General features: G+C 54.9%; 1 protein-coding gene across 1 annotated transcript; it reads left to right on the forward strand.

Moving 5' to 3' along the window:
• Window positions 1–209: 209 nt before the first annotated feature.
• On the forward strand, window positions 210–9,522 carry C10H3orf18 (chromosome 10 C3orf18 homolog). Its single transcript, XM_066350601.1, has 5 exons — window positions 210–462; window positions 1,978–2,349; window positions 5,935–5,960; window positions 6,559–6,688; window positions 7,940–9,522. Exons 2-5 carry the CDS (start codon window positions 2,116–2,118, stop codon window positions 8,018–8,020), a joined length of 471 nt encoding a protein of 156 aa, XP_066206698.1. The 5' UTR covers window positions 210–462; window positions 1,978–2,115; the 3' UTR covers window positions 8,021–9,522.
• The last annotated feature ends 5,210 nt before the right edge of the window (window positions 9,523–14,732 follow it).

Here is a 14,732-nt window from a genome sequence, read left to right on the forward strand (position 1 = left end):
ACCCACGATGTCCCAGTGACTCCTGCAGAGGCCACGGAGAGTGAGAGATGATGTCCAAGAACTAGCTCCACGCTCCCGCTGGGGGCGGTGCCAGGTCCGAGCGACAGGCTAGCGGGCCAATGCCGGGTGGGCTTTGGTCCTAACAGCCAATCGGGGCCCAGGGGCGCGGAGCCGACAGGAGGAGAGGCGCTGGAGCGTCACAGACCGGCGAGCTGCTCGCCTCCGCCCCACCACCTCGGTGGGTCCCGGCCCTGCTTGTCCCGGCCAGGCTGGCAGAGCCGACGATCGCGATTGCGGGTGGTGCGGCGGAGTGGGCCCAGCCCGGGCTCAGAGCGTACAGGGAGGTGGACCTTGACTCGGCCCCATCGTCCGTCACCTCGGGCCGGGGGTGTTCCCCCCCGTCCGGTCCTCCTGCCTCTCGCCACCACCCCAGGCTGAGCTCTGCGTTCCGGAGAGGATTAAGTAAGTGCTGAGGTCGCCTCTTCTGTGCAAGAATGGAGGAATCAGGATCGCGGAGGCAGGGATGGGGATTGGGTCAGGGAGGATGGAGGAACCTGGGGGAGAATGGTATGCAGGTTCTCGGAGGTCCCGGGGGCCGACTCCTTTCATCCCGGTTTCCTTTTCTTGCCCTTTGGACTCTGAGGCAGTCCTGGACAGTAATGAACAAGGGCCTTTTCTCTCCTTCTGGAGACAGAAGTAAAAGAGCCCCAGAGCATGAGTTAAGGGTCTGGTTCAAGGTCACTCCTGGGGCCAGTGGCAGAGCCAAGAAAGAACCTGGGACTCCTGACCTTCCCAGCCTAGCGGGAGGGACCTCACACGCACCCATGCACCTGCTCTGGGAGGCACCCCACATATATACCCATGAGCAGGCACAGGAAGGCATGTGTACCTTATATTTCTCCTCTCCCTAGGGTGCCCAGCAGCTTGGCTGGGACCCCTTCCCACCCTGCCTTACCCAGGCCCTCTGCCCTGGGGAAACCTAAGCCACATCCAGGGCTGGACACCCCTCCCACCCTCTGCTCTCAAGGGAGGAGGATGAGGCAGAGAAGGCGCCTCAGAGCGAATGAAAGTGCCACCCCTTTCCCAGAAGATTCGCTCCCCTTGCTGTTCTCCCTGTCCCTGGCAGCCACTAGCTCCCCTGTAGAGGGCTCCAGTGACCCCAAGAGCCTGCAGAGAAGCCCTGCCAGCTGGCCTGTCCTTAGCCTTTCTCTCCTGTCTTCTGGTCTCCACATACCTGTCCCCGCCCCCATTCCAAGCACAGCCTAGACCACTGGGTGCTGGGGCTTCTGTGACTCCCTTTTCCCAAGTGTGTTGGCCAGGGGAAGAAGATTTAATATTTACTGGGTGCTTACCATGGACGAGGGTTGTGCTGAGCTCAGTTTTTTCTAGGGACTGGTTCATTCTGATATTTCAGTGACCCTTTGAACCTGTGAGGGAGGTATTCTCAAAATCTCCACCTTAGATTCAGAGAAACAGACATAGAGAGGTGGAGTGACGTGCCTAGAATCACTCCAGATAAGTGGCTGAGCTAGAATTCAAAGACAGGCCTGTCTGACTCTTGGGCAAGTGTTTCCCTCCAGAAAAGGAAAAAGCTACATTATTTTTTTTTTCTCCAAACAGGAGAAGTTGAGGAATGTAGGGGACAGGGAGAGAGGAGGTGGAGAATGTGGAGAGGAAGGGGGTGGGGTAGGATATTATGCAGCAGAGACACTCTTTCTTTCAAACCTCCCCACTACCTTTCACGCCTTCCAAGTATGCTCACTATGGTCATCTTACCCACAAAGAGGGTCAGGCCTCATTTTCACGCTCCTAGATCCACATGGCAACTGTAGATATATAAAGCACGTGTCCCGATGTCCCCTGAACTTGCCCTTGCTCTCCAGCTTGTATTTCCCTAGTACCTTCAGCACAGAGGGGGCTTTGTTTCACCACCGGGTCCCATCCTCAGCTTCATATATTTTCCTTTCTCCTTTCTAGAATCCAGGGAAGCAGGGAGCTCCCTTGGTCCAAGGAGGTGGCCACCTGAATGGATAGCAGGGCCACGGGCTGGGACACTCCTGATGTCGGAAGTGAGTGGGCAGGTTGACTGACCATCGACAGTCTCTCAGCATCAGCATGAACTCCAGGATCCTGTCTGCTAGGGGCTGGCTCAGCACCCGCCCGCCCACCTCTGAGCCTAACCTCGAGCCTGCCACAGATGGGCCAGCCTCGGAGACCTCCACCCTCAGCCCAGAAGCTACCAGCTTTAATGATACCAGAATGCCTGATGTGGGTAGTAGCACAGCCGGCGTGGGCACCATGCTTCTGTCCTTCGGGATCATCACGGTGATTGGCCTGGCTGTGGCTATGGTGAGAGCTGGGGCCGGCTGGGGCCTTCGGGTGGAGGTGGGTGGTCAGTGTTTAGATTTTAGAGATTCTAATCAAAGACTGTTGTCTGTTAATGATAATATAATCCTCCCCTTCCCCAAGGATTTGTCCACTGGGGCCCAGAGACCAGAGGCTGCCTCCAGTTGGAAGAGCCAGAGAAGATTCTGAGAGATACATTGTGTTTTGAGTTGGGGCATGAAGGCCACATAGGAGTTGGGGAGGAGGGTGTTTTCCAGGTGGAGATTCCTGGTGGGCACAAGTTTGAAGGCAGGCAGAAGTTTCTATGAGCAGCAAGCAGAATAGTGAGGCAGACCAGTGTGGGGATTCATTAGGAGTAAGGGCCAGAGGTTGCTGGGATAAATCATCAGCTGTGGAGTCTGGGAATGGCAGACCATTGGCCGTGTTCATTCATTCATTCACTTGAGAGTTCTTTAATGGGCATCTGCCCTAGGACAAGCCTTCAGGATCCTATGCACTAGGGAGACAAGGTCCTGCCCTGTGGTTCTTACGTGGAGTGAAAGACATAAAACCAAGGTGCCAACAGAAGCCCATAGGGACTGGGCTGGGGAATTGGATGGGGTGGGGAGACTTTCTAGGCTGGCTGGTGAGGGACAACTGAGGAGGCAACATTAGAGCTAAGACCTCAATGTGGAGGCCTAGGCCCAGTGTCACAAGAAAGGCAGAGTTGGAAAGACAACAAGACAAGGGCTGCAGGTGTCCCCTGCTAGAGAATAGGATCCTTCCAGATCTGGTGTCCACACCTGAAGAAAGGAGTTTTTCTGCTCGATGATACATGGACCCTCAGAATGTCACTGAGGGATCACTAGAGATTGTGCAGGCTGAGACCAGGAAGTGTGTGGGTGCTCCTGTGGTCCCCCAGCGGGTCTGGCAATAGTGGCATTCTGCCTATTGCCCCTCGCAGGCTCTGATGGCTGGCCTTAGCTCAGGAACATGTTGCTCTTACAAACGGGCTGTGGATGGTCCATCCATAGCCTGGTTGGAGCTGCTGTTAAACCAGAGTCACCATATGGGCCCCACGGGCTCCGGATCAGTGCCAGAGAGTAACGGCTGGCCAGCAAGCAGGGCCAGGATGCCACACAGAGGGAGGCCAGGGCCTGCGCAGTCTCCCAGGGCAGGGCGGGGCAGGATGCCAGTGTTTCCCTGGGAACCCCTGCGGTGGTTTAACAGACTGAGACACCCGACCCTCAGGGGCCAAGCAGGGCCTAGAATCTGCCCTTGTCATCCTCCACGAAAGGTTTTCCCCCCAGGAACTTGGGAGGACTCCCTTACTCTAGGTTCTGGAGGAACATTTGAGGGGCCAGAGTGACCGGCCCTCTTGCCAAACGCAGAGAGGGAGGGAGGTTATGGGGCAAAGACACTGGAGGGAAGGAAGCCGCTCCTGGGCGCCAGGGGGCAGGTGCCAAGTGCCGCTTCCTGTCCCCTCATGCCAGCCCCAGCTGGGCCATGCTGGGTACAAGGAAGAGCAAATCAGTGCCAGGCTGTGTGTCTCACACAGGAGAAACGGTGGTGATGGGCTTCCTAGAGGAGGTGGGGCTACTGCTGGACACTGAGGGGAGGGGAAGTATGTGGCAGGGGAGGTATCAGGAGTTGGAGCAGAGGAGACAGCAGGGGAAAGGCATGGAGATAAGGTTCTGGCCTCTCTTGGAGATCCTTCTGTATCACAGGGCCACAGGGCCAGGAGGAAGGTGTGGGGCAGGGCTGAGAGGTAGAGCGTATAGCAAGGGTCCCCAAACTTTTTACACAGGGGGCCAGTTCACTGTCCCTCAGACCGTTGGAGGGCTGGACTATAAAAAAAACTATGAACAAATCCCTATGCATACTGCACATATCTTATTTTAAAGTAAAAAAACAAAAAAAACAAAAACAAACAAACAAACAAAAAAAACAGGAACAAATACAATATTTAAAATAAAGAACAAGTAAATTTAAATCAATAAACTGACCAGTATTTCAATGGGAACTATGGACCTGCTTTTGGCTAATGAGATGGTCAATGTGCTCCTCTCACTGACCACCAATGAAAGAGGTGCCCCTTTCGGAAGTGCGGCGGGTGCCAGATAAATGGCCTCAGGGGGCCGCATGTGGCCCGCGGGCCGTAGTTTGGGGACCCATGGCGTATAGGGTGCTAGGGCTGGGCCAGAGACCTGGACCTCCTGTTTCATTGACGCACAGAAGAGGAAACGGCACCACGCACATGTGACCCCCCCCCCGGGGGATTAGGAGGTGCAAGGGGCACTTGGGTTTTCTTAGGCCTTTGGGGCCACCCAGGAGCGAGCAGCAGAAGGAACTCCAGACCAGGCTAGAAACCAAACCAGATTCAAGCTATGAATGGGCCCCAAAGGGTGTAGAGCCACAGAGGGTTTGGGACAGACTCTAGAGACGTGGCTATCCCTGAGGCAGAAGATTATGCTCCTGGTGGTCAGAAACAGCCAGCTTAGGGAACAGCAAGGTGGTGGCAAAGGTCCCTGGAGTGCCTTCCCGGTGGTCACTTCCTGCCTCCCTCTTTTCAGTGCTTTGTGCCAAGACTTTTTGCTCCAGCCCAGAGCTCTCAGGTCTTGGATGTTCTCTCAGGCTGTGTAGGCCTTTATCTTCAAGGCTGTACAATGGGGTTTAGGACCCAGGAGCCTTCTTCCATTCCTCCAGCATCAGAGTACTGGAGTATAATCTGGGTGGGTATAAGGGTCTCAGGCCCTCTTCCCATCCTCTGTCAACTGAGGACCACCCGACTCCCTTGGAAATCCCAGGAACCCAGCCCAGAGCCTTGCCTAGAACCACTGCCTGTCTCCTGTTCTTTTTGCCCATTTATGTCTTTGGACTTTGGGAGAGTTGAGAGGAGGAGTGTGCTGAAGAGGAGTCCCAGGCAAGTGCTAAGTGCCTGGGGCCTCCGTCAGTAATGGGCAGAGGTAGAGCCACAAGCACCCAGGCCAGACTTGACTATGTGGTCTTCCCAGGCTGGGCACCTCAAGGGCATTGTCAGAATCTGATACACCTCCACCGGCTTGAGTGCAGGCTTAGTGCAGGCTCACCAGCTTGAGCACAGTGTCGCCGGCTTGAGTGCAGGCTCACCAGCTTGAGCACAGTGTCGCCGGCTTGAGTGCAGGCTCACCGGCTTGAGCAGTGTCGCCGGCTTGAGCCCAAGGTCATTGGCTTGAAGCCTAGGGTCACTGGCTTGAACCTAAGATTGCTGGCTTGAGCAAGGGATCACTGGCTCAGCTGAAGTCCCCCAGTCAAGTCACATATGTGAAGTAATCAATGCACAACTAAAGTGCAACTATGAGTGGATGCTTCTCATCTCTCTCCCTTCCTGTCTCTACTCCCTCCCCAGCCTTTCTCTCACTAAAAAAATAATAATAATTTTTAAAAATCTAATACATCTCAAAGGAAGGCACAAATGCAGGATGTATATGTCCCTGGGATGGGGTCCCTAGGACTTGGGGACCCACAGTCTCCCATTCATCAGTCTCAGCTTGTGCCCTGTCCCAAGGGACTACTGTGTTAATCAGGGCCTCTCTTCCTGGCCATTTGATGCTGCTCCTTCTCTTGCAGGTTTTGTACATCAGGAAGAAGAAGAGGTAAGGCCCCAGCTGCCTCCTGGAACTCCAGCGTATGAGTGGTGCTGGGCCCCAGGCGATGTAGGAGGGAAAGGAGAGCCCTCCCCCGCATCACCCCTATCCCTGGGCAGGGAGTCAGGACCTCTTCCGCTTACTCAGGGTGGAGGGTGGCCCCTTTCTCTTGAGGAAGGTTGAGCCCCACTCCCTAGAATCTTACACACTGGGCACACAGGTGTGACCCTGGGATTGGGGGTGGGTGGGGAGGAGAGGAGGACGCTGGGATTACTTCCAACCAGCTGCCCCGAGCTAATTGCCACCAACTCCCCTCCCCTCCCCTCGCCCCAGCTGGCCATAGGCTGTGGCTTACACAAGGCCCTGGCCTAACCAGTCCCCATGGACCCCCAGAGATGGCAGACAGCTCTGTCACTGTCCCTCCCAGGTCACCCAATCTTAGAGGTAGAACTGGTACAAAAATGGCTTCTATGAATCCCAGGGGAAATCTTAGGTTCCTAAACATGGTTGTGTGCTATGGCTCAGCTGGTCAGCCAGCAGGGGACAGGGGTGGGAGGGAAAGGGCCTGCCCTGCCCCAGGCAACCTCTGCACCTCCCCATCCCCCAGGCTGGAGAAGCTACGCCACCAGCTCATGCCCATGTACAACTTCGACCCCACAGAGGAACAAGATGAGCTAGAGCAGGAGCTGCTGGAGCACGGGCGGGACGCCGCCTCTGCGCAGGCGCTGCAAAGCAAGGTGGGCACTGCGCAGGCTCCCTCCGCATCCCGCAGCCGGCAGCCTGTTCGCGACTCTTCCGCCCCTTCCTCTTCCGCCCTCTTCCTCATGCAGCGTTACAGTGCCTGCCATGTCAGGTGGCAGCTGTTGAGGGATATGGGTTTTATCAGGTTTGTTTAGAAATTGGTAGAATTGCTCTGGGGCCACCCACAGACCCACGCTGCAAGGCCAGGCCAGGATAGCCCTGGGATCCAGCCAGGCTTTGCCCCAATAGCCTGGTGATGTTGGAAGCCCATGGGCCACTCTGAGCCTCAGTCTTCTCATCTGCAAATGACAATCCTAGTTCTTTCCTCATGTGCCCCATGTACTAGCCAGAAAGCGGAAGGCAGGAGTGGACTTCCGGAGTGGAGGGGGCTGAGCCCCTGGGTTTCTCTGCTCTTTGACAGCCCGTGGTCCGGAGTGGGTGGTGGTTTGGGTCACTTGGGCAGTGGAACCTCTGAGTAGACTGATGGGGTCCTCCTAACTGACAGACCCCAGGCAGGTGGAGGTCCAGCTAAACTCGCCTCCTGTGTCCAAAGGTTTGGGTACCTGTGTGATCATTCTGCCAGAGTGATTGGCTACAGTGCCACTTGCCATCAGTACCCCAAACCCCAAGGGCAGAGCACCATGAGGAGGCCTGGCCTCCCCCTGACCCGTGAAGCCCTCCCTCCTTCCCTTGACCCCATAGGTTACTGGAGGTGTTGGAGAGGGGTCTGGCCCTACTAGAGGCAGAATTAGGAGACTGGACTCAGGGAAAGCCAGGTTGGAAATCCAGAGACCCCTGGTTTTGCCACCAGTCCTGTGTCACCTAGATCAGGACAGGCTGCCCTTCGGGACAGTCAAGAAATTGGGCTGAGAACCTTGGTCCTGCCAGGCCGTGGTACTACTGACTGTTTGACCGTTGTTTTCTGTGCGCCTCTCTTGTGGCAGCCCCCGTGCTGGGGCTGGGGTTGCAGAGGTGAACCCTGCTCAGCTGGGAGACATGATGCATGCATAATTAATGCAGCCCCGGGGCCCACTGGGTAAGTGCTGCCCCGGCAAGCTGGGGGTGGTTGTGGGGGGAGGAGTCATCTGAGCCAGGTTGAGTTTCCGGGCTGGCTTGCAAGGAGAGCACTCCAGGCAGAGGGCACAGCTGGTGCCAAGTGCAAGCAGGAAGTGAAGACGGAGGCGGCTGGGCCAGAGAGTGCGTGGCCTTGGTCAAGTTCCCTGATGTCCCCAACTGTCTCTCTGCAGACCACTCTCCCATCTCAGGGCCCACTGCAAAGGCCCAGCCGGCTGGTATTCACCGACGTAGCCAATGCCATCCACGCGTGAATGACCCCGGGACAGGCCTGGAGCTGTGATGAAAACACCTGCCTCAATACCCACAGAGCTGCCTACACTCAGGACCTGCCCTGCTGAGGCCCCAGCAATTCCGAGGACCCACCTGCTGACTCTCCAGGCCGGGCATCTGGCCACTGACATCCCATAATGTGAGGGTCCTAGCATGGGGGCATTCACCCTGTCAGGAAAGCCGAGAGCCACTGCTGGTTTCCTTGTGTCCTGGCCAGACTCCCCACATCAGGGTCTGCTCCTCTCACGTGGAGGAAGTGGGGGAGACTTGGGAGGGGAGGGGAGGAGTATAGGGAGAGACCCGTCTTTGGAGTCTGAAGCCTCCTCGGGGGTGGGAGAGGTGGTCACCCAGGTCTCTGGGGCAGTGCGGTGGCACCCTGGGACGGAGCTGAAACTGCCCGGTGGGCGAGGGTGCCAGGGGGAGGGCTACTCATCCCCAAAGAAGGTCCATGTGCAGAGTGTCCACGAGGTCTCCCAGTCACCCCTTCCCGGCAGCCTGCTGTTGGCTGGGCCCAAACAAGGATGGAAGCCCGGGGGGAAGGGAAGTAGGGGAATGGGAGTGGAAGTGGGGGCACAGAGGCAGTGCCCAGTCCCGCTGAAAGGGCTCATGCATGTGCGTGACCGTGCCCATGCACAGACGTGTGCCGGTCCCAGTACTGCGGGGGGGGGGGGGGGCAGGATGCAGACCCTGTGCATCGGCTCCGCCCTCAAGTCACCCAACACCCGAGGGTGTGTGGAGCATGGGGTAGGCCAGCTCTGCCTTCAGTGTCAGGGACTGAAGGGAGAGGGAAGAAGAAGGTGAGGGTGCAGCTGCCCCCCACATCTCTTCCCTGGGCTCGAAAAGCCAGGGGCCCTGCTTCTGCAAGTGGTTCCCTGTCTTGCTGTATATTGGGGAACTGGGGCTGGGGGGAGGGGCTGTTAGTCTGAGAGCCGTGGTCACAGGCTGTGGGCTAGTGGGGGATGTTCTGACTGCCTGAAACGGGGTGGGAATCGCCTCTTGGAAAACAGATCGAAGAAAGCTAGCCTGTTTTTTGATCATACTGCCACCCACCCATTGTCCACCCATCCCATACCCCTCAGGAATTCTGCCAGTCTGGGGCATCCGGGAAAGGCATTGCGCCAAGCCAGACCCCAGGAGCTGGGCACTTTTTCTCCACTGGGTGTACCGTACATCCAGACACACACAGAAGCATGCCCCTGGGCCCTCTCGCCACCTCTGCTGACCTCCGCTGACCTCCACTGGTTGGAGGGGACGCGGGGGCAGCATGGACAAATCTTTCATTGGGCAGATTCCAGGTGCCAGGATGTGCGGGCCTAGGCGGCCCCCATGGGGAAGGCTCTGGGTGTATTCTCTCCTCTGGATGATATAAATAGTGATCACTTGAAGCACTGGAGGGCTGTGGGCGCTTTAGGATACACAGCAGCTGTAATCTAACTCCCAGCACACTCATGTGAGAGCATTAAAGATGTTATTAAGATGTTTACATGAAGAGAGTGTGAGCCTGTGACGCTCGGGGTGGGAGACTCTGGGGTGGGCGGGGCTCTAAGGGTCTGGGGATAGTCGCCTGGGTCCCCGCTCGGAGGCGGCAGCCCCATGTTGCATTTTCCCTGCTCTGTCTGGGGAAGTGCCTCTGGCCCTGAGTTCAGGGGTGCTCTGGGGCCTCATGCATCAACTGGAATGGGGTCAGCGTGTCTGCCACCCCCGGGTGGAGAGGTCGGGTGAACAGGAGCTCGTGGGACCCGAGGAGGGAGGGACCAAGGGCCTGGGGTGGGGGTTGGGGGGTATGGCACCTCAGAACGCATGGGAGCTTGGTCTGAAACACAACAGGAAACAAAATAATGGGGTCTTTCCCGGAGCACAGGGGCACAGGAGATAGGGGGCATAAGAGTTATGTGTGTGGGGCCTGCCTGCAGGTCCCACGGGAGGTTTGGGGGGAGAATGCCACTAAGGTGACTGATCATTCTAGTTTTCTCAGAACTGTCCCCATTTTAGCATTAAAAGTCCCGCAAACCAGGACTCTATAAGTGACCCAGACCTTCCCCTAGAGAGGTGAGCCTTCAGGCTAACATAAGAGAAAATGAAGAAAGGGTAAGTCCCCCAGATCCAAGATGGAGGCCTGGGAGAGGATCTCAAGCATGCCCTGTGGGCCACCCACACTGGGGTCAGACAGCTGGGCCTATTGATGACAGCCCTGGTCCTAGGGAAGCTTCTTGAGGGGCCTGGGGACAGAGAAGGGGTGGGTGGGCTAGCCACTCCCATCCTGGTGGGTAGCACTTCAGCCCAAGAATGCAGGATCTGCAGAAGACTCAATGTCTGGGGGACTTGAAAAGAATGGGGCCTGCAGGCCCTGGCCAGTGGCTCAGTGAATAGAGCGTCAGCCTGACATGTGGACATCTGGGTTCAATCCCCGGTCAGGGCACACGAGAAGTGACCATCTGTTTCCTTCTCCTCCCTCTCCCCCCTTCTTTCTCTCTTCCCCTCCTGCACCAGTGGCTCGATCGGTCAGAGCATCGGCCCTGGGCGCTGAAGATACCTCAGCTGATTTGAGCATCAGCCCCAGATGGGGGTTGCTGGGTGGATCTCGGTCAGGGCACATGTGGGAGTCTGTCTCTTTAGCTCCCCTCCTGTTGCTTAAAAAAATGGGGTCTGGGCCCTGGCTGGATGGCTCAGTGGTAGAGCGTCAGCCTGGCGTGCAGGAGTCCCGGGTTCGATTCCTGGCCAGGGCACACAGGAGAGGCGTCCATCTGCTTCTCCACCCCTCCCCCTCTCCTTCCTCTCTGTCTCTCTCTTCCCCTCCCGCAGCCAAGGCACCATTGGAACAAAGTTGGCCCGGGTGCTGAGGATGGCTCTGTGGCCTCTGCCTCAGGTGCTAGAATGCCTCTGGTTGCAACAGAGCAATGCCCCAGATGGGCAGAGCATCACCCCCAGGTGGGCATGCCGGGTGGATCCCGGTTGGGCACATGCGGGAGTCTGTCTGACTGCCTCCTGTTTCCAACTTCAGAAAAAAAAAAGGGGGGGGGTGTCTGCAGAATAAGACTGGCTCCAGGGACCAGGGCCAGAATGGGAGCTCTTGGAAGATCCCCCCATTCTCTCCCACTTACTGCTCCATCCCTTTCCCAATGCGTGGGCTAGGCTTGGTGATGGACACAGGACAGCTTTCTGTGGGTGACGGGACCCACCTTGTCCCCTCATAGTCACCTCCTCGTTCTTTCCACCCATCCTCTGTTTTCTAGGCCTTCCCCTGTCCTGGAGGAAAAGTAAATTCCCTGCGAGCTCCCAGCTCTTCCACAGAGTGAGGAGTCAATAAACATGAAAGGGGTGAAAGTTTGGCATGTCCTCCTAGTGACCTGGGGCCCAGGGACTGACGAGAACTCTCCTCACTGCCCTCAACCGGGCACAGAGCCGTCTCCCCACCGTGACTGCTCCTGAAACCGTTAAAGGGTCCCCTTGAGAAATGCGCCCTGCGCCCTGTGCGACAGGCAAGCCCGCACATCCAAAGCGAAACCCCTCCTCCTGAAGGGTGAGCAGAGCTTCAGGGCGGACGCTGAGGAGGGTGCGGCGGCGGGACCAGGGTGGACGGGGGCGGGCGCCTTCCGAAGAGGCCATCTAGTTTCGCAAAGTGAAGTGTCACCTTCCAGCCAAAGTGAATACGATAATCCCGTTGCCTGGCTGCAGGGACGCCTTCAGAATGTAAAGGAAAGTTCTTGTGGAGGGAGCCCTGGAACTCCAGCAGAGCGGTCTGACCTTGACGCGAATTCCTTCCAGAAACATCACCGAGCCCCACTGCGGGCTAAGCACCACGGGCCTGTCAGGGAACCTGTCCAGTCTCTGCATCTCCGTTTGAGATGGAAGGACGCAGGTGTCAACTATGTAAAAAAGGACGAGAGAGTGTGTGTGTATCCTTACACCTACAGTTGTCCCTCTGTGTCCATAGCAGATTGGTTTCAGGATGATCTGTGGGTGCCCAAGTCCACAGATGCTCAAGTCCCTTATAGAAAATGGCGTAGTATTTGTAAATAACTTGGGCACATCCTCCCATATACTTTATTCTTTTAACTGAATTTATTTTTTAATTGAATTTGTTGGGGTGACACTAGTGAACATTACTTATAATACCTAATACAATGTAACTGCTACGTAAATCATTGTTATACTGTATTGTTTAGGGAATGACAAGAAAAACACTCTACTGGTTTAGTACAGGAGCATGGTAAGCCTGACTACATAGTGCACATCAGCAACAAGGTAACTTTTTTGAAACAACATAAAATTTTCAAATATTTTCAGTCCAGGGTTGGTTGAATCTGTGTATGAGGAACCTGCCGATACTGGGGCTGATGGTATACGAAGAAGGCAGGGACAGGGTCCAGATGTGGCTGGGGGGGTGTTCAGAAGCTGAGGGCAGGCACCCCACCCTGTGCTATCTTGCAGCACCCCGCAGCAGGCCACAGTGTGGGGGCGACATATAAAGGGATGACGGGCTTCCTCACAGCCCGTACTGCCGGGGTCCAGTCCCGGGGGGAAGGATCCAGGGGTCCCACAGGAAGAGACGGCGTCGGCACGAATCGAGTGAGAGAGCCGAATTCTTTTCTTTCTCTTTATTCTCCAGTTAGCATTTACTGCCAGGCATCTCTGCCAAATGCTGGTCTAGCTTTCTTTTTATGCACACACACTAAGTTACAATCACATGGTATTCAGAATACATTGATCAATCATTGTTTTTGTATCACTATGCTTACATTTTTTAGGTAACTATAAATCAGGTGGTAAGTGATTCAAAGTACAGTTATACAATCACTTGAACAGCAATAACAATGTTGGTACAGACTTCTAAAAGGTCAGTACTGAATAACAACTCTACCTTACCTATGATGCTATTGTCTAATCAAATTTTATTTATTACTATATTCATACACTAATTAAGTTCTAACTCTATTTTTCTCAGAGTGTTCCACCACCTGCAGGTCAGGTATGCAAGAAGAATGGAAAGTTTCTTTACTCTACTACATGAAAAGGCTAGGGAGGAAAAGTGATGAATTAAGTGAAGGCTGAAAGGTGCTCTGTGTATAGTTACTGTTTCCTACCTATTCATAAGTCACAATCTATTCTTTCTAACATGATTAATAAGAAGAAGTTCTCCTACCAACTTAACCCTTTATGAGGGATATCATAGCCAGCCTCTTATGTCTATGAGCCCAGTTCAAGGAGCTTACAGACTTTTCTGTGGAACTCACACCCTCTGTCTCATTTCCAAAGAAATTACTATGAATCTACAGGGAAAGCACGGTACTATTATCCCTGTGCCATAAATAATAGCACACCCAGAAAAGGGGGGATATAAGGCCAGATTAATTCAAAAAGGTCAAAAGGGGGAAGTATCGTTGTGCCTCTCCTCTGCGGTGATTTTGTCAACCCGCAGCTGTTAGTCTTCACTGCGGTGACTTTATTAACCAGCAGCCATTGGTCTTCTTCTGCTGTGACTTTGTCAACCAGCAGTTGTGGATCTTCTTCTGCTGTGACCTTGTTAGCCAGCACTAGTGGATCGGCTCCCGACACCGTACACCAACGATGGAGGTCTCACCAGGTGACCCCGCAAACATGGAGAGCCTGCATTGCACTGAGCCAGCCCTCCAAGTCACCCCCAAGTGGTGACTCCCCCAAACCGTTGAATGGAATGGACCCAATTTACCTTCACAGAGGGTGGCAAGGGCGCTCCGTTTGGAACCTTTCCCAATGTGACCACCAGGTGGCAGTGCAGGCCAAGGTTATGAGGGGGTGCGGTGAGGAGAGGGTGGTAGTGGGGAGATAATGTGCCCTGGGTGAAATTGGCCGGGAGGTCTTTAATTTTTTTTTTATTATTTTTTTATTTATTTTTTATTTTTTACAGAGACAGAGTCAGAGAGAGGGATAGACAGGGACAGACAGACAGGAACGAAGAGAGATGAGAAGCATCAATCATCAGTTTTTCGTTGTGCATTGCGACACCTTAGTTGTTCATTGATTGCTTTCTCATATGTGCCTTGACCATTGGCCTTCAGCAGACCAAGTAACCCCTTGCTGGAGCCAGAGACCTTGGGCTCAAGCTGGTGAGCTTTGCTCAAACCAGATGAGCCCGCACTCAAGCTGGTGACCTCGGGGGTCTCGAACCTGGGTCCTTCCTCATCCCAGTCCGACGCTCTATCCACTGCGCCACCGCCTGGTCAGGCAATTTTTATTTATTTATTTATTTATTTTACAGAGACAGAGAGTAAATCAAAGAATGCCTTCTCTTTTTTTTTTTTCTAAATTTTTTTATTTATTTATTCATTTTAGAGAGGAGAGGGAGAGAGAGAGAGAGAGAGAGAGAGAGAAGAGAGACACAGAGAGAGAAGTGGGGAGAAGCTGGAAGCATCAACTCCCATATGTGCCTTGACCAGGCAAACCCATGGTTTCGAACCGGCGACCTCAGCATTTCCAGGTCGACGCTTTATCCACTGCGCCACCACAGGTCAGGCTGAATGCCTTCTCATATGTGCCTTGACCGCGGGCCTTCAGCAGACCGAGTAATCCCCTGCTGGAGCCAGCGACCTTGGGTTCAAGCTGGTGGGCTTTTCCTCAAACCAGATGAGCCCGCACTCAAGCTGGCGACCTCGGGGTCTCAAACCTGGGTCTTCTGAATCCCAGTCCGACGCTCTATCCACTTTGCCACCGCCT

This window comes from Saccopteryx leptura, chromosome 10, assembly GCF_036850995.1.
Source record: "Saccopteryx leptura isolate mSacLep1 chromosome 10, mSacLep1_pri_phased_curated, whole genome shotgun sequence".
NCBI classification, from domain to species: domain Eukaryota; kingdom Metazoa; phylum Chordata; class Mammalia; order Chiroptera; family Emballonuridae; genus Saccopteryx; species Saccopteryx leptura.

What these genes read in the sequence shown, in the direction of transcription:
- C10H3orf18 (XM_066350601.1), top strand. Translation starts at nt 2,116, where the DNA reads ATGAACTCCAGGATCCTGTCTGCTAGGGGCTGGCTCAGCACCCGCCCG. An exon ending in TTGGCCTGGCTGTGGCTATG is followed by an intron (nt 2,350 to 5,934) that starts GTGAGAGCTGGG and finishes CTTCTCTTGCAG; the next exon opens with GTTTTGTACATCAGGAAGAA. An exon ending in TACATCAGGAAGAAGAAGAG is followed by an intron (nt 5,961 to 6,558) that starts GTAAGGCCCCAG and finishes CCCATCCCCCAG; the next exon opens with GCTGGAGAAGCTACGCCACC.